Below are 26,459 nucleotides of genomic sequence, written 5' to 3'. Positions count from 1 at the left end.
TGGATAGATTGGACATGGAGAAGATGTTTCCCCTATAGGAGAGACAAGGTGCACAGTCTCAGAGTGAAGGGACAACCCTTTAGAACTGAACTTAGGAGTAATTTCTTCAGCCAGAAGGTGATGGATCTCTGGAACTAAATGCTGCAGAAGGCTGTGAAGGCCAAGTCATTCAGTGCATTTAGGACAGAGAAAGAAAGGTTCTTGATTCATAAGACTGGGAGCACTCAACTCGCTAGGCTGAGATAGGATGCAACTAAGATTGCTGAGAGAGGTAGGCGATTATCATTCATTATTCATTCAAATTTGTCAACTCTTTCATCTTTGTAAATATGGATACCAACAGTATGTGGGTCTCAGTATATGTGCAGTAGCAACATCTCAGCAATGAAGTTTCAGAAATTGGCAATTGCAAGGTATCACAATGATAAATGGATACTCCCTACTCCTCCACTTTTAATTTGGAGAGTGTTTTCTTGATGCGAAGTGCTGTTAGTCGAGCAGCTGCATTGGCATTCCAACATTCCTGCATGATTCTACCCATCATCTGTAGTGCCTTTTAAAAAAAAACAAAATTCCACATTCGTTTGCTTTAATTTCTTGCACGCACCACTGTTGTTGGTATTATAACATGCAATGCAATCACCAATAGCTCTAAACTTCAGTTTCAGTACTATCTATCTTTTGGAGTATTGTTTATATTTCCTGAGTTTGGAGCACTAATATTTTTGATTAAAATATAAAAAAGTATAACCAAGTAAATACAGATCTTATTCACCCTACAAAGTCAAGCCCCTACAGCATTTTATGACAAAAGCTGATATCAGTACTCTCTTCAATAATTGTCAAATAAATATCCTTTTCGTTATCAAAACATCTCAAGATGAATTCCTGAGGATAGCAAGAGAATTTTATGAAGCAAATGCCAAAGTTAACTGGTGGCTATTGACTACATTTTCCAGGCTATCATGGATTGTTATCAATGTGTAATTGATTAAACAAACTGCGTACATTGCAAAAACTACTTTTTTCTTAAGAAACTTTAATAGCATCCAGCTTGAAAATTATATCTGGGCAATTTGTAGCCAATGCTATAGCCAACTGAGTAACTCATGATCAGCAATTCCTTCTGTGCTTGGGGCTAAGAATCTATCGAACAGGCTATAAACTAAAAGAAGATAGAGGGCCACATTTATAGAAATGACAGAAAGATTGAAGACTATTGAATAGTGATCATGAGATCTTCAGTTTTCCTACTAATAAAATTGGATAGCAGCACTGTAAAAGGCAAAGGCTGTGAATTGTACATAGAACTCCTGAAATCCATGTGAGTAAAAGTTCTTTGAGTATGTTTCCAGCTCAGTGAGGAAGGAAAAGCAGAACAGGATTTAGTTTTTAGACAGTTTTTATTCATTCTTAGGAGGTGGACGTTACTCATTTATTACACATACCTAAATGTCTAGAAGAAGGTAGAATTGAGATGTCTTTGTGAAGTTCTCGGGGTGTAGGGACATTAATGTGCTGTTAAGGGGGGTGTTCCAGCATTTTGATCGAGTGACAATGGAGGAACATGATACAGTTCCTGTCAGGGTTGTGTGTAATTTAGGAGGAACTTGGTGATGTGCCCGTGCATCTGCTGCTTTTGTTCTTCTAGAGAGGCTCTGGATTTGGAGGTGCTGCCAAAGCAGCCTTTGTGAGTTGATGCCATACCCTTGGAGATAGTACACTTTGCTACTACTTCAGATTGGTGCTGAAGGCACCAGAATGATACAGAGTGCTGTTGGATACACACTTGTCCAGGCAAGTAGACAGTATTACATCACATTCTTGAATAGTGCCTTGTAAGTGGTGGATAGTTATTGGGAAGAAAGAAGATGAGCACTCAGCATAGAATTCCTGGCCTCTTACCTGCCCTTGGAGCCCAGTACTTATATGGTTAACCCTGTTAAGTTCTGGTCAATGGTAACACTAGGATTTTGAATGTAGAGAATTCAAAGATGGTAATGCCATTGAATATCAAGAAGATACGGCTAGATTCTGCCTTTTTAGAGATCATCATTGGCTAATATTTATGGAGTGTGAATGTCACTTGTCACTAATTAGTTCAAGTGGGTTAAGGGTTATAGACGGCAGGCAGGAAAGTGGAGTTGAAGATGAGATGAGATTGTGTCAAATGGCGGAGCAAACTCAAGGAACTGAACTGTCCACACCTCTCCTAGTTATTATGTATTTATTGTTCAGGTCTTGCTGCACTTGGACAATGTTTGCTTTAATATCTGAGGTGCTGAATATTGTGTAATCAACAGCAAACATCCCCACTTCTGACCTTATAATAGGCGGAAAGTCACTGATGAAGCAGCTGAAGATGGTTGGGCTTAGCTCACTCCCCTGAAGAACTCCTGCAGAGATGCCCGGGAGCTGAGATGACTAACCTCCAACAACCACAACCAATTTCCTATGCGAAGATCGTAAGGACTGCAGATGTTGCAAGTCAGAGTCAATAAAATGTATAGCTAGAAAAACACAGCAGGTCAGACAGCATCGGAAGAGCAGGCAAGTTGACGTTTCGGGTCAGGACCCTTCATCAGGATTGGGGAGGGGGAAGGGAGCTCAGAAATAAATAGGGGTGGTGGGGCTGGGAGAAAGGTAGATGAGATGGTGATAGGTGGATGCAGGCAAGGGGTTATTGTTATTGGTCAATGGGAGTGCTAGAGCAGATAGGTGAGACGGAAGATGGACAGGTATGTCAGGTCAAGGAGAAGGGGAGGAGAGGGAGGGCTGAACATAGGATGACACTGGGGTTGGGGAGATTTTGAAGGTGATCGCCCCCAACCTTATCCGATGGCCAGTCCTCCTTCTCCTCCTTAACCTGATGTACCTGTCCATCTTCCTTCTAACCTATCCACTCCAGCCTTCCCATTGACTAATTACAAGAACCCCTACCAGCATCAACCTATCACCACCCCACCTACCTCTTCTCCAGCCCCACTCCCTCATTTATTTCTAAGCTCCCTTCCCCTTCCACAGTCTTGATGAAGGTTCCTAATCCAAAACATTGACTTGTCTGCTCCTTCGACATCATCTTCCTATGTGCCAGGTGTGACTCCACCAGATAAGAGTTTGCCCCCGATTCATATTAGTTCCAATTTTGATCATATTCCATGATGCCATAATCAGTCAATTGTTGTCTTGATGTCAAGGGCAGTAACTCTCACCTTAGTTCTGGAGACCAGCTCATCCAGATATGTTCAGATCAAGGGTGTTGTGAGGCCAGGAAATAAGTAGGCTTGGTGGAACCCAAAATGAGTGACAGTGAGCAGGTTATTGCTGAGCAAATAATAAGGAAGGTCAGTTAAGTGACAACACATTTTTGTGGGTTTGAAATCACATGTAGGCCAGACCAGGTAAGTTTTGCATTAATGAACCAGATGGGTTTTAATGTTCCATTGCTAATGGTGACATGGTCACCATGAAGCTAGTTTTTAAATCCAGATTTATACAGAATTCAAATTTCATCAACTGCCTTTGTCTTTGATAGCCCCTTGGGATTAAGGATTACTTTCTCTCATTCTGTTATTGCAGATCCTGAGGTGCCTAAACTGTGAGAAAGTGAGGACTGCAGATGCTGGAGATCAGAGCTGAAAAATGTGTTGCTGGAAAAGCGCATCAGGTCAGACAGCATCCAAGGACCAGGAAAATCGACATTTCGGGCATAAGCTCCTTGGATACTGCCTGACCTGCTGTGCTTTTCCAGCAACACATTTCTTGTGCCTAAACTGTCCAAAGCTGCATCTCCAAACTGCTCATGGGTGGGGCAAATGGTGTTTGCTGAAGTGGATGGCTGAAAAGCTCAGGTTTTTATATGCTCCATCAATTGTTTTGATTTTAGCATCCTTCTGGGCTTGTCTGAGATATTGACAATGACGGAAACTTGCAATATTCCCACCATTTTTGGGTGGTCAAGGTTAGAAACTCCCTTGCGTCAATAATGTATTTTCTCAAGCTGGCTCTGAAGATGCCCTTGAAACATGCCCCCTGCCCTCCCAATAACTATATGCCATGACAAACAATTTATTTTGGGATTCTTGTGACAGACAAGCAGATGATGTGGCCTGGCCGACACAGCTGACTGACCGCAGCTAATGTTTCGATGCTGGAGATGTTTGACCTCAGAGAGGATTCTGATATCAGGGCACCTCTCCTGCCTACAGATCTGCAGAACTTCAAGTCTCCAGGACTGTGCAATGGCATATCCTACCGATACTGTCATGGACAGATACATGTGCAGACTGATGAGGATGAGGTCAAGTATGTTTTCCCTCTTGTTGCTTCCCTCACCACCTGCCGCAGATCCAGTCAAGCAGCTACGTCCATTAGGACTTGACCAGCTTGATCAGTAGTGCTACTACCAAGCCACTTGCTAATGGACACTGAAGTTCTCCACCTAGAGTGAACTGTGTGACCTTGGCACCCTGGAAGTTTCTTCTAAGTGCTGTTCATCATCAATGAGTGCTAATTCATCAGCTGACATGGGCTGACAGGTTGTAATCAGGAAGTTTCCTTGCCCATGTATGATCTGATTTCATGAGATGTCATAGGGTCCAGAGTCAATGTCAAGGACTCCCTGGAGAATTCCCCCCAGCAGTATACTGCTGTGCTGCCACCTCTGCTGAGTCTGTCCTATTGGTGGGACAGGACATATGTAGGAAAGATGATGGTGGTGCCTAAGAAATTGACTGCAATGCAGAACCCATTTTTGGGCTTTGGAGTATGTGGTCAACTTCTTTTGTGAGTGTAAATAAAGAAGATTATTCATCCATGCATTCAGCCTAAACGCTGCTAGTCATTCAGCACCCACACACATCTATTAACCTGTAAATCACATGTGTCTCTAACTGAAGAATTTATTTGCAAAGACAATTAAGGGCAATGCAAGCCTTCAAAGGTGAAAGAGAAGTAGGGAGGGAGAGAGAAAGAGGGGACAATTATAGTGCTCAAGGTATATAATTAACAACCTTCACCTTCAGGTTAAAAATACAATTAATATACTATTGATCACCAATAATATTGGGTTGAATGACTTCAGCAACACTTTTATAAGAGGGCTTTGATTTGAGATCACAGCTCTATGATAATACTAACAAATTACATTTTAATGCCTCTGATACAGTAAGTGACTGCCTGTGGACAGTTTCACTCAGATTACATTAATTCCAGGCTAGTGTTAATGAATGCCTCTATGCAACTCATCATTCCACTTGCTGAACCTTTGGATTTGTACAATGGTAGAAGAAAGAGGTAAAAACAATGACTGCAGATGCTGGAAACCAGATTCTGGATCAGTGGTGCTGGAAGAGCACAGCAGTTCAGGCAGCATCCAAAGTGCAGCGAAATCGACGTTTCGGGCAAAGGGCTTTTAGCAGGCAATTACATAAGTGCCTTTTAGTTTCAGTGTGTGTCTTAAATACAAACTTCTAATTAAACTTCTTTCACAAAGTTTGTTACGCTTTTGGGAAAATATGTTGATGTTATTACATTGGTGGTAATAAATGCAAACTAACAACTGACTTTGTAAAACTGATATGTTGTTCACCATTTGGAATGAAATTTGCAAAAATTATGAACATTGATAATTACAAAAAATAATTAACAATCCACATAAGTCATACCTGAAAGTTTTGCCATTGATTTGGAATTGTTGGTCTCAGGTTTTGTTCACAAACTACTGTTCTCATATCTTCTATGGAAGGATCCGAAGGAACAAGATTGTAATAAGGCAAGTGATACTCATCGTGGAATCCTATTTAAAATTATAGGCCTATGCATTAATCATTTTTGTACTGCATATAAGTGATGCTTTTCTTAAAAATATACTATTAAAATATTCATATCAGTAGATTTATCCAAACATATCACAATTTTAAAAAACTACTTTGAATCATTATAATCTACATAATTATCTACAATATAACATGCATTTGTATAAGAGCTCATCTGTCACATGACAACATCCAGGTTTGAACTACTGCCAGCTAACCATCTCCAGTAGGAAAACATTCAACTACCAGGTCTGACATCAATAATATCATCATTGCTTCACTAGTCACCACCTTCATTTCCTTCTAACTCCCTTCAAGATGCTACCATAATCACTATTGTACTTCCAAATCATCACCACCAACCCCTGTCCCTCACTTCCTGTAATGCAATCCCCAGTTTTTGCTCAATGGATGAGATCAGACAATGATGAGATCACAGGATGTGAATCAGATCATGTGACATCATGTAAGCAAAGGGCTTATTCCAAGTAGCCAAGTGGCGATTTCACTGTGCTGCGGTTTATAATGTACATAATTCATAAACAGCTTTCATTACCACGCTAGCCTCATATACAGCTCTAAGCACAACTACAATATGACAGCAGCTGTAAAACTGAAAAAACCTTTCTTAGAGAAAAGTCACCCTGCTATGCCCAGCACTGATGCAAAATGTTAAAACATGAGATAGCAACAATGGCAATCGTGCTCTGAATCCAATCAGGGACAGGAGAACAATGAATCAAACCAATGAAATAGCAGGAAAAGCTGTGCACATGAAATAAGGTAAAGAGGCTACAACAGGCATTCTCAGATGAAGACTGACAAACCACTGGGAATAAACCAGCAAATGCCAATGTCCTGATTGACAGCGATAACATCAATGTACTTATCAAAAGCCTTCACTGTCAGGTCGTATGTTATTGAATCTTCAGTGATCCCTGTGCACAAACTCCAGCATTATGCAAAATCTCAAAGCCACCACATTCCAATGGTAAACAAAACCAGCACAGCACAGAATGGACAGACTCTGCAACAACTCCAGAGGTATTCAGTATCCTGGGACTGACTCAACACTCAGCATACTTTACCACATGGCACACGTTCTCAAGCTCAATGTTCCTGTGCTTCCAGTCCCACAAAGAGATAATCAACATTTTACAGCAAAGTCCTAAATGAATATAGTACACAATTAAATTCACTGCCTATATTTTCCTACTCATCCCCTAGTCAGGGCTGAAGTCCAAAACTGGCTGACATTAAAAACAATGCTGCTGGCACGCACATCAGTTCATCTGTTCGATGTCTCACAAGGTCATTTTCAGGTTCACCCTGATGGAGAGGGCCGGTTCTTGCCACAGACCTTGGGTGAAGATGGGGGTGAGTGGGCAAATGGAACCAATACCCAGCTAAGAACACAGAACATAGAAAGATAGAGCACACAACAGGCCCTTTGGCCCACAATATTGTGCCGAGGATTATTCCTAATCTAAAATAAATAACCTAACCTACGCATCCCTCAATTCATGGCTGTCCATGTGCATGTCCAGCAGTCGCTTAAAAGTCCCTAATGACTCTGCTTCCAACACCACTGCTGGCAATGCATTCCATGTATTCACAACTCTCTGCGTAAAAAATGTCCCTCTAACATCTCCTCTATACCTTTTCCTAGTATCTTAAAACTATGACACCTCATGCCAGTCAACCCTGCCCTGGGGAAAAGTCTCTGGCTATTGACTCTATCCAAGCCTCTCATTACCTTGTATACCTCACATATGAGTAAAATGCCTTTGGGTTCTCGCTATTACTTCCTGCCAAGCTCTCCTGGCTTTCCTGAGTCCATTTCTGAGCTCCTTTCTAGTAAGCCTGGTAATCCTCTATCGCTGTGCTAGATCCTTGCTTCCTCCACCTTACGTATGCTGCTTTCTTCCTTTCCATGAGAAGCTCCTCTCTTCTTGTCATCGAAGGCTCCTTAATCTTACCCCTTCTAGTCTGTCTCAGAGGAACAAATTTTTGCATCACTCACAACAATTGCTCCTTAAACAGTCTCCACATGTCTGTTGTTACCTTTCTGTGGAACAATTGCTCCCAATCTGTACTTCCCAACTCCTGTCTGATAGCATCATAATTTTCTTTTCCCCAATTAAATATCTTCCCTCAGTAACAGCTCCTTTCCCTCTCCAAGGCTATGGTAAATGTGAGGCAGTTGTGATCACTGTCACCAAAGTGTTCTCACACCACGAGATCTGACACCTGTCCTGGCTCATTGCCAAGCACCAAACCCAAAATGGCCTCTCCCCTCGTCGGCTGTGTACATACTGAGTAAGGAATCCCTCCTGAACACACCTGACAAAAGTGTCTCCATCCAAACCAGCTGCACTAAGGAGGTTCCAGTCAATATTGGGAAAGTTTGAGTCACCCATAACAACAACCCTGCCTAATCCGCATTTTTCCAAAATCTGCCAGCCTATGAGTTCTTCAATCTCCCGACTGCTATTAGGGAGTCTGTAGAAAACCCCCAATGAGGTGGCTACTCCCTTGCTGTTCCTAACTTCCACCCATAATGACTCAGTAGACAAATCTCCTTCAACAACCTTTGTTTCTGTAGGTTAGAGAAGGTGGATGGGAGAGAGGGTCTACAGTGTAGTGTCTCAGGTTTAGATCTCACCCACATAAAAACTTCCCAGCACGCTTGCCAGTCTCCCCTTCTCTCCTCACCGCTCTGTTCAAAAAGAGCTTGAATGTCTTTCATGCTCAGCTGAACACTGCAAGAGCTGGGGGACCACAATGAGGAGAAGCTCCTCCACATCACAATGGCGGCCTGGCTGTAAAAAACACAGACATTACATTATAAAATGTTGGAGAGACAGCACGTCCTTACTTGCCTTCCATTCTAGCTTTTTGGTGATTTCAGGTTCATTGAGTTGTACAGCACAAAAACAGATACTTTGGACCAACTCGTCTATGCCGACAAGATAGCCTAAATTAATCTAGTCCAATTTGCCGGCATTTGGCCTATATCGCTCTAAACACTTCCTATGCATATACCCATCCAGATGCCTTTTAAATGTTGTAATTGCACCAGCCTCCACCACTTCCTCTGGCAGCTCATTCCATACACGCACCACTCGCTGTGTAAAAACGTTACCTCTTAGGTCCCTTTTAAGTCTTTCCCCTATCTCCTTAAACCTATGCCCTCTAATTTTGGACTCCCCTACTCTGGGAAAAAGACCTTGACTATTCACCCTATCCATGCTCCTCGTGATTTTATAAACCTCTAGAAAGATCACCTCTCAGCCTCTGATGTTCCAGGGAAACTAGTCTCAGCCTATCTAGCCTTTCCCTAGACCTCAAACCCTCAAATCTGTCAACATCCTTGTAAATCTTTTCTGCACCCTTTCAAGTTGAACAAAGTTTTTCTATCATTGCACCTCTACAGAGACCTTGCCCATTGTCCTTCATTAATGGCAAGCCACCTTTTGGTTGTTAATTGGCTCCCCTGAAGAAGATCATAAAGCATGCTTGTCAACCTACATCCCACAGGTTTTGAATCGCATTTCAGCCTAGTGACAGGGCTTAAAAGCCCATTGTAAAATCTGTGCTGTTGTTACCTATTTATATTTACCTTGCAGTTTTCAAACCTTAAAACTGATTACCTCCAGCACAGCATCTGTGTGCTATTTCCCAATAGATCAGACCCAAAGCATATATATCAATGTACTTGAATGAGCCAAAATCACTCTTATTAATAGAGTCATTAATAACTTCTGGTGCCATGTACCTGTAAATCAAGAACATATGGAAAGTAATGAATGTTAATTCAGCACAACAATAAATATAACCTATTCCTGATCACTTAAACTGTAACATCTACAGAAATCCTTTCCATTCAATCTATTACAAAAAGCATAGCCAAAAAGATTTAAGTTTGGAACAATATTAATATGTAAGTAATGTATCATTTTCTGTAAGTCCCCAATAAAAATGCAATGGGAAAACGTTGCCTCTTTTCTGCATCTGCAACAAATTTAATGAATGCTATTACAATGAGTGCATTTACAATTGTTGATGGGATGATTAAAATGGTATATCAGAGACCAGTAAACATTATCCACAAAACTTTTACAAAGGTACCATGTAGCAATTGCTAAGGTTAGGTCCTGTGGTTTTGAAAAGCAAGTATTTGAATTTTAAACAAAATCAATAACAGGTCATAATTTGGAGATGCCGGTGTTAGACTGGGGTGTACAAAGTTAAAAATCACACAACACCAGGTTATCAACCACATATGAAGGAGCAGCATTCCAAAAGCTAATGTGCTTCCAATTAAACCTGTTGGACTATAACCTGGTGTTGTGTGATTTTTAACCTAATAACAGGTCAGTATTTTAAATTGGCTAACTCCTCAAATGTGACCACTCCCTTCCATCAGGAAGGGCATATTCCTGATTAAGGTCTTATGCCCGAAACGTCGAAGTTCCTGTTCCTTAGATGTTGCCTGACCTGCTGCGCTTTTCCAGCAACACATTTTCAGCTCTGATCTCCAGCATCTGCAGACCTCACTTTTTCCATAAGTATACTGCCCCAAGATTCATTGCTGAATTCCCTGATCTGGGACACCACATTCACTAAAGATCTGAAGGAGAGCATAGACATCGTATCAGTTGTAGATGCAGGTACAGAAAATTGTATTGCAAAGGAAATAATTTAAATCTGATTTGACTGGATTGGGTATATGATTCCATTGCTGGGGAAAGATACTTTCAATGTACATCAATGAGCAGTTATGCATATAAATTCACAGAAATGGATTCTGTTGCCAAAACTCAGACAGCATAGCAGCAAACAGTTTTCCTTTTTTTAACTTTATTCACTTGCGGGATACTGGCTGGCCAGCAGTTATTGCCTGTCCCTAGCTGCCCTTGAAAAGGTGGTGGTGAACTGCCTTCTTGAACTGGTGCAGTCTACATGCTATAGGTGAGCTCACAATGCCCTTAGGGAGGAAACCCTACAACAGTGAAGGAATGGCGATTTATTTTCAAGTCAAGATGATGAGTGACTTGGAAGGTGCTGGCTACAGATCTTTGGTGAATTTATGAAATGCATCTTGTAGATAGCATACACTGCTGCTACTAAGCATCATTGCTGGAGGGAGTAGATACTTGTGGATGTGATCCCAATCAATTGAGCTACTCTATACTCGACAAACTGCATGGCCATGAACGAGTCCTGGGAATATTCCTTTATGGGCTAAAGATGGCAGCTGCATCTTGTTTTTTCTGTAGCTGTGCTTTCTGTACTAGTCAGCAGTTTTGTCTTCTGCAGCTGTCTCTGTACTGTCTGTTAAACTGTATAAGAGGCAGAGTTTCATTCCAAGAGCTGGACTTCACTTCGGACCAAGATCGTGAATGGTGCCAGGAACAACCTTTGCTGCCAGACCAGCCAACAGTCGAGGAGTCCCTGACAGCCAGAAGAGCATGAGGCTTATTGTTTCTTCCTTCTCCTTTTCATTCCTTTTATTTACTTAATAAACGTTCCTTACTATTTTCATAGTTCATTATTACCCAATAAATGTTCATATTAAAGCAAATTGCTTTTGTTGAGTCTATTTTAAACTACATTTAACCAAATCCGAAAAGAAGCACTTGGATACACCTTCCAATCTCGCTACCTTAATCATCTAGAAGCAAAAAGGCATCAAGCATGGGAACATCACCATTTTCAAGCTCCTCTCCAAGTTGTGCACAATCTTGACATAGAACTATCATCACCATTGCTTCACTATCACTCAGTCTAAATTCTAGAACTGCCTTCCTAACAGTATTGTGGGTGTCTCTATGCCCAAAAGACTACAATAGTTCAGGGGTAGTTCACCACCATCTTCTGCAAGGCAATTAGAGGTGACCTCGCTAATGATAGACACATCCCATTAATGAATTTAAACATACTTCACTATTCACAGTGCAGAGCGTGGCAGCAGCAGCATGGAGCGGGGGAGGGTAGAGGCCCGGTGCCAATCATGATGGTAGCCAGCAGTCAGACCACATGAAGGCTCCCCTGCACTGGTCTCCTGCAGAAACCCCTTGGAAAGAAACTCTGGTGTTTGTCCTTTTAACTTTGTTTCTTGTTTTGCTGACCTAAGTATGTAATTTTTTTTTCTTCATTTCTCTGTTCGAAAACTAGTGATTGTACCTAGGTACTCTGTACCTAAGATTGAGCCACGTTTTTGTGGCAATGACACACTGCAACTAATCTTATAACTGAAAAACCTGTACCTAGGTATCGTTGTGGCAGAGGTGGGTACTGTAAATGCTGGAGATTGGAGTCAAGATTAGAGTAGTGCTGGAAAAGCGCAGCATCTGAGGAGCAGATGCCTGACCTGCTGTACTTTTCCAGCACAACTCTAATCTTGACACTAGGTAATTTTGTACCTAAGATAGTGCTGTCATCGGCAACTTACTGTATTTACTCGTGTAAAAGTCGAACTTTTCAGACTATTTTTAAAGGTTCAATTTATAGGCTCAACTATTACACTGACACTAGTTTTGAGGGGCTGAAATTCACCTTGCAGTCCGAAATACCATGTTATTAGGAGAAGTCAATTTGATCACTCACCTAATCCCAGTTAAAGAAGAAAAACACAATGAATTAGAGTAAAGATAATTGATTGAAGTAAGAGAAACAAGAATGAATTACTAGGAGTAAATTTTATTTGCACATACCGGTACGAAAATGTAACGTGTCAAAGATTCATAGAAATCCTGCAAAATCACACTGTTCAACATCGTCATGGCCTGGTATAATGGCACACTTAAAATGAAACATTTATTAAATTCTGAACGTGTCAGCATCTTGAACTTTCCTGCCAAATTCTTCCCTTTCCCTCTCATCTACTGAGGTAATGAACCTCAGAAATATTAACAAATTTATCAAAGAATTAAAGATATATATAGCTAGTATATATAACTTTTATTCAGATATAATGGCACAATTAAAATGATTATTTTTTTAACGATATTAATTTTTGGATATATAGTGAACAAAATGCAACAAGTACCGATAGACTTAGTACCGGTCTGAATGAATGAATAAATCAAAACGTGCTGCAGTAAATCAAGGGGGCTAAGTAGAGTTATGAATGAATGAATGAGTGAATGAATAGAGAAGCAATATAGTGAACAAAAGACAATGAGCAGAGTTACTGGTATGAATGAATTAATGCAATTTTGTCTAAATGGGCTAATGGGAACATGCAGTTTCCTTTGTAAGAAGTTTATAATGTGATATAATAAGGTCAACGTTTACACAAGATATATGGAAAATACAAGATTTTTTGGCCAAAAATAAAGGGTCAACTTTTACACAAGATCAAGTTTTACATGAGTATATGTGGTATAAACTTTTCACAGTGCCCATTGAGTACATGTGGCAGTAAAGCTAATTCAATTCAATTCAATAATTGCAATACAGTACCTTCAATGCATGCAAGTAATGGAGCATCTTTAATCGGAAGATTTACAAAGCAAATCCCATTAACAAAAACAAATTTGAAAATTGAACAGAATAATATTAAACAATACCTCTTGGTTCCCACTCTATGACTAGGTGATGTGTTGATGTTATCAGTCGCTTTATCATGTCGTTTTGCCAAACCAAAATCAGCAATGACACATGTTCCATTATTTGTTACAAGAATATTTTTTGATTTGAGGTCACAGTGTGCAATAGCAGGTTTACCTGTTAGATGAATTGTGATTAATTAATACGAAGGAAGCTACATCAAACTCCAGAAAGTAGTATGTTGAACGTTTTGAACCAATCTTTTTGTAAAATGATGAGCAGTGCACATCTAAATTTACAATATTTAATAATGGTGGGAAAAGTTCCCTGCCTTCAGCATATATTGGAACATTAGTGTACAAAGTTTTAAGGTAATAGGTTGCTGCAGCATTACATTTCTTTTGTTTGGTAAGCCTCATGTTTATTAAAGAAAGGCATGACACTGCAAAAAATAAGACACACACCTTTCAATTTCTTTCAAATACTCAAAATTTGTGTTTACATAAAACAGATAACAAGGGACAGGATGTACATGTATTTGGAAAGGCAAGGACTGATTAGGGATAGTCAACATGGCTTTGTGCGTGGGAAATCATGTCTCACAAACTTGATTGAGTTTTTTGAAGAAGTAACAAAGAGGATTGATGAGGACAGAGCAGTAGATGTGATCTATATATACTTCAGTAAGACGTTCGACAAGGTTCCCATGGGAGACTGATTAACAAGGTTAGATCTCACGGAATACAGGGAGAACTAGCCATTTGGATACAGAACTGACTCAAAGGTAGAAGACAGAGGATGGTGGTGGAGGGATGTTTTTCAGACTGGAGGCCTGTGACCAGTGGAGTGCCACAAGGATCGGTGCTGGGTCCTCTACTTTTTGTCATTTACATAAATGATTTGGATGCAAGCATAAGATGTACAGTTAGTAAGTTTGCAGGTGACACCAAAATTGCAAGGGCAGTGGACAACTAAGAGGGTTACCTCAGATTACAAAGGATCTTGACCAGATGGACCAATGGACTGAGAAGTGGCAGATGCAGTTTAATTCAGATAAATGCTGCACTTTGGGAAAGCAAATCTTAGCAGGACTTATACACTTAATGGTAAGGTCCTAGGGAGTGTTGCTGAACAAAGAGACCTTGGACTGCAGGTTCATAGCTCCTTAAAAGTGGAGTTGCAGGTAGATAGGATAGTGAAGAAAGCATTTGGTATGCTTTCCTTTATTGGTCAGAGTACTGAGTACAGGAGTTGGGAAGTCATGTTGCAGCTGTACAGGACATTGGTTAGGCCATTGTTGAAATATTGCGCGCAATTCTGGTCTCCTTCCTATCGGAAAGATGTTGTGAAACTGGAAATGGTTCAGAAAAGGTTTACAAGGGTTGCCAGGGTTGGAGGATTTGAGCTATAGAGAGAGGTTGAACAGGCTGGGGATGTTTTCCCTGGAACGCGGAGGCTGAGGGATGATCTTATAGAGGTTTACAAAATTATGAGGGGCATGGATAGGATAAATAGATAAAGTCTTTTCCCTGGGGTTGGGGAGTCCAGAACTAGATGGCATAGGTTTAGGGTGAGAGGGGAAAGTTATAAAAGAGACCTAAGGGGCAACATTTTCATGCAGTGGGTGGTACGTGTATGGAATAAGCTGCCAGAGGAAGTGGCAGAGGCTGGTACAATTGCAACATTTAAGAGGCATTTGGATGGGTATATGAATAGGAAGGATTTGGAGGCATAGGGGCCGAGTGCTGGCAGGTGGGACTAGGTTGGGTTGGGATATCTGGTCAGCATGGACGGGTTGGACTGAAGGGTCTGTTTCCATGCTATACATCTCTATGACTCTATGACCTCCATGACTGTACCCCAACCTCCTTAGAGCAATTCGAGATAGAAGTGTGAAATGTTTACACTTCTCAAATCTTTTTTATCTTCCTTGAAGGAAAATGACAATTTAATTTTAAAATTATTTATTGTTGTGTTCTTTAGTATGTCATTGATCAGACTATTTACATTTTCCCATTGAATTCTTGTTACTAGGACACTTTGATTCCATCACCATGGACTAGTTTCAGAATGAGTCCTAATGAAGGATATTTTGCGAACTTGGTCTTAAATATGACGTCATCCTGATGACCAACTAAATACTAACCCGTCCTTTCTCTCAGATTAATATTTAGGATTGAAAATATAACGTTTAAATTTCATAGGTAGTTCTTCTAAAACGTGACGGTTGTACTCTTGTGCGACCCCATGCTGTATAAAAATCGTGCAATAAAAAAAGCACTTACAAGTGTTAGCGATGCAATTGTGTCATAGCCAACACACAGTTTAAATGTTCACACTTTAGAAACAGCATCCCCTATTCATCAATCATGTTATTGTCAATTCACATTGACGAAATGCTTATTATAGCAGAACTACTGCATTTTTAGTCAAGGAAAACCCACTGTCATTTTGGAACATGCTATGAGTTCCAAAGTGGCAGTTAAATCAAGGAGTAGAAAAAAAGAAAAATAAAAGGTTCTTTGGTATAAAAAAGTTAAAATAAATGAATCAGTGCAAAAAATGTTAAATTATAATAAATGACTCATGAATAGTCACAGTGCAGAAGGAAGTTATTCAGTTGTCAAATCTGTGCTAGCTCTCTGCAAAAGTAAATCAGCTAGTCCTGCACATCCTTTTCTCCATAGCTTCACAAACATTATTCCTTCAGGTATTCATTCAACATCCTTTTGAAAGCCATGTCTGAATTTGCATTCACTATCCTCACAGATAGTATATTCCAGATCAAAACGATATCCATTAGAATTCTTTGAGGATATAACAATTAGCATGGATAAACATGATCCAGTGCATTTCCAAAAGGCATTCCATTAGACGGCAGATGAAAAGATGAAAACAGAAGAGTTCATGGTTTAGGCAGTAAACTTTTGTTACTATTTTGTGGGACGGGAACATAACAGGAAAGAGTACCATTCGTTGTTCATCTCCAGTTGCTCTTGAGAAAGTGATGGTTAGCTATTTCCTTGAACCAATGCACTCAAGTAGTGTCAGTACATCAAAAATGCTGTCAGAAAGGAAGTTCCAGGATTTTGACCCAGTGAATGAATGACAATTTAGTTCCAAGAGTTGATAGTTAATGAAATGAAGGGAAACTGCAAATGACTGAGATCACAGATTTAAAAAGGGCTCCCAAAATGACCTTTGTGAATTGCTGCAGTGCATCTTATAGATAGTAGACACTGCTGCTACAATGCCACGTATTAAGTGATAGATGGGGATGTGCTGGAGGGCATCGTCGACCACGTAGGAAGGGAAATTGTGATCTTTTTGGAAGAAGGAGGCCATCTGGGATTTCCTAATGTGAAACTGGCTATCCTGGGTACAGATGCGGAGGAGGCAGAGGAATTGGAAATAAGGGATGGTGTCTTTACAGGAGATAGTGTGGAAGGAGGTGTAGTCTAGGTAGCTGTGGGAGTCGGTGGCTTGTAGTAGGTGTCTGTGGTTAGTCGGTCACCAGAGATGGAGATGGAGAAGTCAAGGAAGGGGAGGGAGGTGTCCGAGATGGTCCAGGTTAAGTCGAGGTCGGGATGAAAGGTGTTAGCGAACTTGAAGAACTGTTCCAACTTCTTCGTGGGAGCACAAGTTAGCATCGATACAGTCATCAATGTAGTGGAGGAACAGATGGGGTGTGATGCTCCTGTAATGGTGGAAGATGGACTGTTCCACATACCGAATAAAGAGGCAGACATAGCTGGGTCCATGCAGGTGCTCATGGCTGCCCCTTTGACTTGGAGGACATGGGAGGTTTAGAAGGAGAAGTTGTTATGGGTGAGGACCAGTTCAGCCAGGTGGATGTCGGTGGAAGGGTACTGGTTGGGATGGCGTGAGAGGAAGAAACGGGCTTAGAGGCCTTCGTTGTGGTGGATAAATGTATACAAGGACTAGATGTCCATGGTGAAGTTGAGGCATTGGGGCTGGAGAAACAAAAATTTTAGAGGAGATGAAGGGTGTGGGTGGTGTACCGAACGTAAGTGACTTACACTGGCACTACACCCCACCTGTTCCTCCGCTACACTGATGATTGTATTGACTCCAACTCGTGCTCCCATGATGAGCTTGAACAGAGATAATCAAGTTCACTAACACCTTTCACCCCCGACCTCAAATTCACCAGAACCATTTCAGACGCCTCCCTGTCCTTCCTGGACCTCTCCATCTCCAGCAACCAACTAACCACGGATATCTACAAGCCCACTGACTCCCACAGCTACCTGGACTACACCTCCTCCCACCCTACCTCCTGTAAAAAGACCATCCCTTATCCCCAATTCCTCCACTTCTGCCGCATCTGTTCCCAGGATGACCAATTCCACCTTAGAAAATCCCAGATGGTCTCCTTCAAAGATCACAATTTCCTTTCCCAAGTGGTTGACAATGCCCTCAGTGCATCTCCTCCACTTCCTGCACCTCTGCCCTTGAACCCCACCCCTCCCAAAGCAACAAGGGCAGAACCCCCTGGTCCTCATCTTCCACCCCACAAACCTCTGCTTATATCGCATCATCATCATATCGCCACTTCCACCACCTACAAACGGACCTCACCACCAGATATTATTTTCCCTCCCTATCCTTATCAGAGTCCTGGAGAGACCATTCCCTCCACGACTCCCTTGTCAGATCCACGTCCCCCATCAGCCAACACCTCACTCTCAGCAACTTTCCTTGCCACCACAGTAAGTGCAAAACCTGCACCCACACCACTCCCCACACCTCCATCCAAGGCCCCAAAGGATCCTTCCACATCTGACAGAAATTTACTTGTACCTCCAACAATGTCATCTACTACAAAGGTTGCACCCAATGTGGTCTCCTCTACATTGGGGACACAGGATGCCTACTTGCGGATTGATTCAGAGAACATCTCTGGGATACCTGCACCAACCAACCCCACTGAAGAGTTCAACTCCCCTTCCCACTCCACCAAGGAGATGCAGGCCCTGGGCCTCCACCATCACCAAACCCTTACCACCTGACGCCTGGAGGAAGAACACCTCATGTTCCGTCTTGGGACACTGCAACCACATGGGATCAATGTGGATTTCACCAATTCCCTCATTTCCCCTCCCTCCACATTATCCAACTCAGCACCGCCCTCCTGACCTGTCCATCACCTTTCCCATCTGTCCACTCCACCTTCCTCTCTGACCTCTCACCTTCACCCTCACCTTCATTTACCTATCGCAATCTCAGCTACCTTCCCCCAAGCCCCACCCCCTCCCATTTATCTCTCAGCCCCCCCAGTCCACAAGCCTCATTCCTGATGAAGGGCTTATCCCCAAAAAGTCGATTCTCCTGCTCCTCGGATGCTGCCTGACCTGCTGTGCTTTTTCCAACACCATACTCTTGACTCTGATCTCCAGCATCTGCAATCCTCACTTTCTCCTAATCAAAGACAGAAGTTGTTTATGAGGACCCTGAAACTGATGGCTGGCCCATGGATAACATTAAGGTGAGCTTTTATTCTAGTTTAGAGAAATAATTCAACATTTGTATAGCAGTTACAATGAAATCTTTATAGAACCATAAAGTCTTGTCAATAATCCATTCAGATCCACACCAAGAAAATGGCTTCAAATAAGACTTAAGGGAATCTCAATAGACAGTAAGGAGAAAACCTGAAGGGTAATATCATGCCAGGATTCTTGGATAGTTTGCCAAGACATTAAAAAGAGTGACACAAAAAAAGAGACATGAAAGATCCTTTTACGTGTGCACCTTCAGACCAGTTGGTGAAACATTTCCGAGAATGTGAGGGTATACTCATAATGTTCATTGAAAGCTGTGTTTTTGTTACCTAGTGTTAATATTTCATAGTTATGATGATCTGTGAACAAGGTTCCCTTATCTAATAAAAACATATCTTGGCATTGAACGCAGGCCAGAGAATGTTAATTAGCCTGCTTTCGGATATAGAGGGACCCTCCTCTGAGGTGTAGTTAAGTAGGTTGGGTCTGTGCTCACTGCAGTTTAGAAGAATGAAAGGCAACCTTAGAAAATGTACAAAATTCATAGGTGACTTGACAACATAGATGCGAAAAGGTTGCTTTCCCACGTGGAACATCTAAGACCAGACAGTATGATCACAGAATAAGTGGTTGCATATTTAAGACAGAGATTAGGAGGAATTTCTTCTGAGCAGTGAATTTTTGGAATTCATTACTGAAGAAGGCTGTCAAGGATGGATCATGAAGTACATGATTTTTAATTAGTAAAGGAAACAAGGATTATGGAGAAAAGGCAGGAAAGTTGAGGATAATCAGATCAGCCATCATTGCCGAATTGCCTACATTTGCTCCTACATCTTGATTTTATTGACTAATAGTTTTTAATGCAATTTTATTGTTAATTTCGCATGTACAATGTGTATGATGATTCAGGGGATGGAACTGTAGGAGGGCAGCACTGTTGTTTCCGCACCCGTAAGAAGGGAGAAGCAAGCTGTTAATCAAAACCCATGAAATTCTGTACAATGCACAAAATAATAATAATTCCTATATTTTGTGCTTATCATGGCAATTACAGAATTTATGATATACAGAGACCATTATATCTGGGAACCTGTTGACAAATCTTTAAAACCTCTCATCATCAGTACTGTGTAGAGGCTTTAGGAATCTGAAGCAATCTTGCAATGATGTCACAAAGCTGCTCCTCACTATTAATAATTACCTAAAGAGAGAAACTCCCAGATAGGACACGCCAGTGTTAGAAAACATACAGAGAAGCATATGGTGAAGATCAACCAGCATTAAGTGGCAGAGTTTATGGAATAGTCTTTCTATAATTCAACAAAGATTTGGTATTTCTCTGACTATCATGAATTGAATATTTTGTCTTGGTATGTAATGTAATAAACAATATTAAGAAGCCCAAGCCTGAAGTTCTTGATCTCACCTTCTCTTCAATCAGTCTGGTTTCAACCCAAACTCATTGATGTGGGCATACAACACACAATAAAATAATCCGTTAAGTTAATTTAAATTTTGGATCCATCATTGTTTTGCTCCATGTCAAGCATTTAACTTCAGAAAAAAGAACACAATGCATTTCTGTCTTTCTCAGTTTGTAAGTTTCAACACATCCAACAATTTCAGAAAAGAAATGCAAGTGCTGATAGAAGCATTCCTATTCAGATTTTGGCATAATCCTAATTCAATCGTTTTAACCAAAATAAAATAACCAAAATAACCAAAATGTTATTTAGTAAAGTTTAGTAATGGCTTTAGAGGTATGATAAACTATAATCATTCTTTCAAGCACCTGACTAATTTGGAAACAAAACAATTTTTTACCTTGTGTGCCAATCATGTCCATATGGAGATGTGCTAGTCCACTCACAATAGAGATGGCAAACTTCATCATACCATCAACAGTCACAATGTATCTGTTTAGGTAGTCAAACAGTGAACCATTCTCATGGTAATCTAACACAAGCCAAAGCTGAGTCCACGTGCCAGTATCTGACAAAAAAAGGGAATGTTTAATCAATATTATAATAATATTATAATTATTAAGACATAAAATTTAACTGAAGAATTTACCAGTTTAGAACCTGTAATGTGCATTTTTTCTTAAATGTTCTTATCAGTTACATTCATAACTATTCAACATTTAAGTCACAGAGGCATTTTTTCAAATGTTCAGTCAAATTCTTATTTAGCTATTATTTTCAGGGCCATCAAAATACACTCACAACTGCATAACAGTTAACCTGCAGAGAATAACCCAAATTTCAAGCATGGTAAATCAATAACAATGTCTATTGAGATACAACATGGGTTTTTGAAAATAGTAAAAGGAGAAGGAATAATATTAATTGTTTTAGTTCCTAAAATTGTAATCAATTTCTAATAGTGAACCAGTTTGGTTATAGTATTCAAATCGCCTTTGTTCCAACACAGTTTTTTGATTACTGTAGAGAATCATTGTAACGATGCAAAGGAACAGATCTCATGCAAGTTTGATTTCCTTCAGCTTGTGTTTCTAATCAACTCCAAACCTTAACTGTCATGTAGTTGATTAAAAACTTGGCCCGCCTTACCATTTTACTGTGAATTTCAAAGTCTGTATAAATGAATATGTAGCATCACAAGAAATCACTACTAACACATGAAGGAAAATGCAGGTGAGCCACTTCTTGCAGAACACATACAAACCTACACAAAAACTATTCATTACAATAAAGTATCTGTTACAAGACAAAAGTTGGACAAAGATCAATTGTGGATTTCAACAAGAGTCACAAGCTCCATGATACCACTGTTCACTTGTTTTTATGATCCTAGCTTCGTATTAAAACACTGAAGAATATTTACAATGAAGTAATCAAAGTAATAGCACACATGGTCAAAGATAGGTGATAAGACACTTAAACTAATAAGACCCACTGATTTGGAAATGTTTTTAAGGGGTTTCAAGGTCTTTGACCAAGAAGCAAGGAGGCTTGTTTGGTAAAAAACACAAAAAGGATTACTCAAGGTAAATAAACAAGAATTGATTCTACAGGGAATATTATTGCTAGTATTTGCCAGAGCTTTTGTACCATGAAGAATCAAGCACAGAAGCATGGTGGACTGAATTTTTCAAGACGTGGCAATGTCTTGCCACTCCATCACTTCCCTTTTATGAAACAAGGGATATCCACGTGTCTGACGTGAGATTCTGCTTAAGCCTCCTTGAGAACTAAGAGAAAGTGAGGACTGCAGATGCTGGAGATCAGAGACAAAACTTGTGGTGCTGGAAAAGCACAGCAGGTCAGGCATCATCCGAGGAGCAGGAGAATCAATGTTTTGGGCATAAGCCCTTCATCAGGAATGTGGGGGGCCCAAAAGGGTTGAGAGTTAAATAGGAGGGGAGTGGGGCTGGGGGAAGGTAGCTTGGAAGGTGATAGGTAGATGAAGGTGGGGGAGGGGGCAGGGTGATGGTGATAGGTTGGAGTGGAGAGTGGAGTGAATAGGTGGGAAGGAAGATGGACAGGTTTAGGAGGGAAGTGCTAAGTTGGAGTGTTGGAACTGGGATAAGATGGGGGGAGGAAAGATGACGAAACTGGTGAAATTGATATTGATGCCATGTGATTGGAGGGTTGCTATACTTCCATTCTGACAGTACTTTCACAGTGTAGAAATGGCACAGGAAGGAATACCATATCCCTTTTCACAGCAGTGAGCTACCATATTCTGGAAGTTAAATCACAGACTGAGGTGGAACTGGTCCTGGGCATGAGCAAGACAGAGGCAGATGTAGATTGGATCTGGAATGGAGAAAGAAGAAGGGCTGGAGAAGTGGAGAATAGGTCGAGAACCTGACATCAGCTCTTGAGAAGTAAAAGGGAGGGTCAGATCCAGACTGGAAGAAGAATGGGTTCAATTCCTGAGGGATCAGGTGCAGAGCAAGAGTAAAGGTGGGTCTGCTACATGGAGAGAGGATGGGAGTAGGTAATATGTGGACTTAGTTGAATAGTTACACAGGAGTTAGGCTGGTGTTTAATAATGTAGCTTTTCCTAACTCTTAATTCCATCAGAAGTTCCAAATTCTCCAATTTGAATGGAAGTGTTCATAATTTCAAGTGCAATGAGTTCTCCTATGACGCAAACGGTTGCAATCTTGTGCAAACCCATGTTATGGAAAAATCACACTTTAGAAACAGCGCTTAAAGTGTTGGCACTGTAATCATGTTACAGCCTACACATGTTTTAAAACTTCACGCTGTCCAAACAGTGTCCCCAATTTGTCAACCACATGACAGCAGATTCACTTTGACGAAACATGTATTATAACTGAACGACTTGTACAGAAGGACTGCCCTGTGGAATCTTTGATTTCCCAGGCAACTACTTCAGAATCTACAATGGTGGGATTTCTGCAGGGATCCCATGTGTACTCTCCCATCTATATTGAAATAATAATTATCTGGCCATCAGAAAATCTGGCCAGTCAGGAGACTCCTGCTCTCTGAATGCTGCCTGACCGGCTGCGCTTTTCCAGCACCACACTCTTTGACTCTGATCTCCAGCATCTGCAGTCCTCACTTTCTCCCATCAGAAAATTTAGGCCAATTAGTCTTGTAACAGGCATTATGCAATTTTTATCCTTGATTGCATGCAATTGGTATAAGAAATTCTTAAATAAATCTAATTCATGTATTATTTACTTGAGTAGGCATTTCCTTTTACACTTGTGTTACCTTTAGTGTCAGCAGCAATGAAACCCAGGATATTTTCATGATGTAGCATTCTAGTTTGATAGATTTCTACTTCTCTGAACCAGGACCACTCTTTACATGAGGAGAAGATTTTTACTGCTACATCATTTCCATGCCACTTCCCATGCCAGACTTCAACAAACTGCCCTTTGTCCACAATTTCATGAAGGACAATTGTTCTGGCAACAGTCCTTTGGATAAGAAGTGGTAAGCCTGTCAACAAAGTATTACAGACTGAGAATAGAAACTTGGTTCAGTTTTGACATCCATGAAAGGCTGCACAAAAATCCTGTTTTTAGATTCTGAGGAGGAAAATCTTCAGCATTCTTGGTATATTTGATTGTTTTTAAAAACCACATTTGTTGCATGAACAATAATCATTCTGAAAAATGCTTCAAGCACGCAAGGCAGAAAATACTGAAAATCTACAAAAAAGACAGGTTTAAGTTGCTATAGAAATCCTTTAGCGAGTTACAAAAAAGCACAATAGCACCATACAAAACAGAAACTACAGGTAAATTCCGAAAATGACATGCATTATTACACAATAAGATCACTATGAAATGCAGAACTGTGATAATGTTATAAATTTTTAATTAAATAGCTAGTGAAGGGTAAAATGCTGATGATAAAAAAAATTTCGGCAAGCCAATCAAAAGGCTTCAAACAAATTAAAGGTGAATCAGGTAGCTTCAAAATGGAAAGGGAAAAGAGTGAATTTGAAATGATTATTTTTTTCATAAATGTTCTCCATCAAGCTTTGAAGTTTCAGTAGAGTTTGCCATTCTTCTTCTTGCACAAATCTCACTGTTTTCAGCTTACTCTATCTGTAGTTTCTACTCTGATGACCAAATTTTCTGGAAAACATACCTTAGTAGTTTTTTTTATCGTTTATTGAGGTCACTTAGTTTCTTTAACTATTCAATTATGACTAGATAGCTTCAATTTTAAAACTGTCACCTTCATTTTCAAATCTTTTCAAGGCCTTGCACTCTCTCTATCTTTGTTAGCTCCTCTAGCTCTATTACTATGAGGGATATCTGCACTCATTGAATTCTAGCATCCTAATTTTAATTGCTCCGTCTGGAATTTGGTCCCCAAAGTCTGCTAAGCTGCATTGCCTTAGCTTTCAAGTCTAAGCCAGTGGTGTCCTCAGGGGACACAGTAGGATTCCAACCCTTCAGCACAGATTCTTTTACTTTCAACTCCCTTTCCTTTTGTGTCCTTTAGATTACTTACAGCGTGGAAACAGGCCCTTCAGCCCAACAAGTCCACACCAACTCGCCGAAGCACAACCCACTCATACCCCTACACCTAACACTACAGGCAATTTAGCATGGCCAATTCACCTGACCTGCACATCTTTGGACTGTGGGAGGAAACCGAAGTACCCAGAGGAAACCCACGCAGACATGGGGAGAATGTACAAACTCCACACAATCAGTTGCCTAGAGGCGGGAATCGAACCCGGGTCTCTGGCGCTGTGAGGCAGCAGTGCTAACCACTGTGCCACCACGCCGTTCTGAAGTTCTGTCTGTTTTCTCCATGTCCTTATCTCTCTCTGTCCGTTTCCTTTCCTTCTCTCTGCCTCAGAGTTCTAATTCGTCATCCACAAATTCCACCTCAAGACCAGTGCCTACCCTTTTTGGAATGTTGGGTCTCCTGGCCTTCAAGCAAAATTCTAATCCCAAATACCTTGCGAAATCTTTTTAGCTTTTAAATCCTCAAGAGCAACTTCCCTTATTTCTCCCAGAAAAAAACATTGGCATCAAGTGAGGGTATTTCTGTATATTTTTAGTATGGATTACAGAAAGCCATTTTGCAGTTTTTTAAAAATGCTTTCAAAGAGACAATGCACTTTCTACTCAAACATTCATATGTTTTGTCCGTGGGTACAATAAGAAATAAGCCCTCAGTTTGTTACGATCAATCCTCAGGGGAGGTTTACAAATTTTGTTTGATTCCAGATAGGAAACTCCCGCAAATGGTTATGCTCCTGAGTCAGGAGGGATGAACAAGCCTCTCTTCTTTCAGTACCTTCTCCCTTGGTTAGTCACAATGATGTTAATGAGATGATGAGGCAAGCTCCACCCATTAATATATAAAAGAGCTGTTCCTGGTGTTGGCCACCAAGGTTCGATTCCTGCTTAGGCCATATCTGTGTGGAGTTTACACATTCTCCCTGTGTCCAACAAGTTCACACCAACCCTCCAAACATTATCCCATCCAGACTCATTCTCCTACCCTATTACTCTACATTTCCCCAGCCTACATATCCCTGAACATGATGGGCAATTTAGCATGGCCAACCTACCTAACCTGCACATCTTTGGACTGTGGGAGGAAACGGGAGAACCCGGAGGAAACACACATTTTCTTTGTTATAGATGTTGTGTTAGCATCTTTCCTAACTTGGTATCAGTAACTTAAATTAATACCAAAAAAAAAGGATTGGTGACAGCAAACCTACCCAACGCATTTCTGATGCTTCTGAGGAATACAAACCCAACAGATTCCATGTTGGCAGAACTAATATCCCATAACATACCAATCGTTCTGCACTAGTTCAAATACCTATCAAGGTCTCAATTCACTCAGCTGTACCAGGCCACATGCTTGGTTTAAACGCAGGCATGGCCTCAAAAATCATTAAATTCTCTTTAGCACAAAAATGACTGACTGACCAGAGTTCTCCAAAAATCAGAATAGAACAGGGATCACCTCTATGTTATGTCATAGAAATGTTTAAAAATATCTAACACAGTGGCACAGTGGTTAGCACTGCTGCCTCACAGCGCCAGAGACCTGGGTTTAATTCCCACCTC

The 26,459-nt window shown here is 40.7% G+C and overlaps 1 protein-coding gene across 1 annotated transcript in view; it reads right to left on the bottom strand.

The window, feature by feature from the left end:
• Positions 1 to 439: 439 nt before the first annotated feature.
• Positions 440 to 26,459, bottom strand: part of LOC132817354 (activin receptor type-1B) — a 39,559-nt gene continuing 13,539 nt past the window's right edge. The window contains exons 3-8 of the mRNA XM_060827763.1: positions 23,617 to 23,847; positions 20,726 to 20,893; positions 13,394 to 13,550; positions 9,470 to 9,594; positions 5,667 to 5,797; positions 440 to 553 (exon numbers count right to left, since the gene is read on the bottom strand). Coding sequence (XP_060683746.1) covers positions 440 to 553; positions 5,667 to 5,797; positions 9,470 to 9,594; positions 13,394 to 13,550; positions 20,726 to 20,893; positions 23,617 to 23,847 — 926 coding nt within the window. The remainder of the gene's footprint in view (positions 554 to 5,666; positions 5,798 to 9,469; positions 9,595 to 13,393; positions 13,551 to 20,725; positions 20,894 to 23,616; positions 23,848 to 26,459) is intronic.

This window comes from Hemiscyllium ocellatum, chromosome 7 (genome assembly GCF_020745735.1).
Source record: "Hemiscyllium ocellatum isolate sHemOce1 chromosome 7, sHemOce1.pat.X.cur, whole genome shotgun sequence".
Taxonomy (NCBI): Eukaryota; Metazoa; Chordata; class Chondrichthyes; order Orectolobiformes; family Hemiscylliidae; genus Hemiscyllium; species Hemiscyllium ocellatum.
The sequence above is the reverse complement of the archived record's forward strand: the minus strand, read 5'-3'. Positions and strand labels throughout refer to the sequence as shown.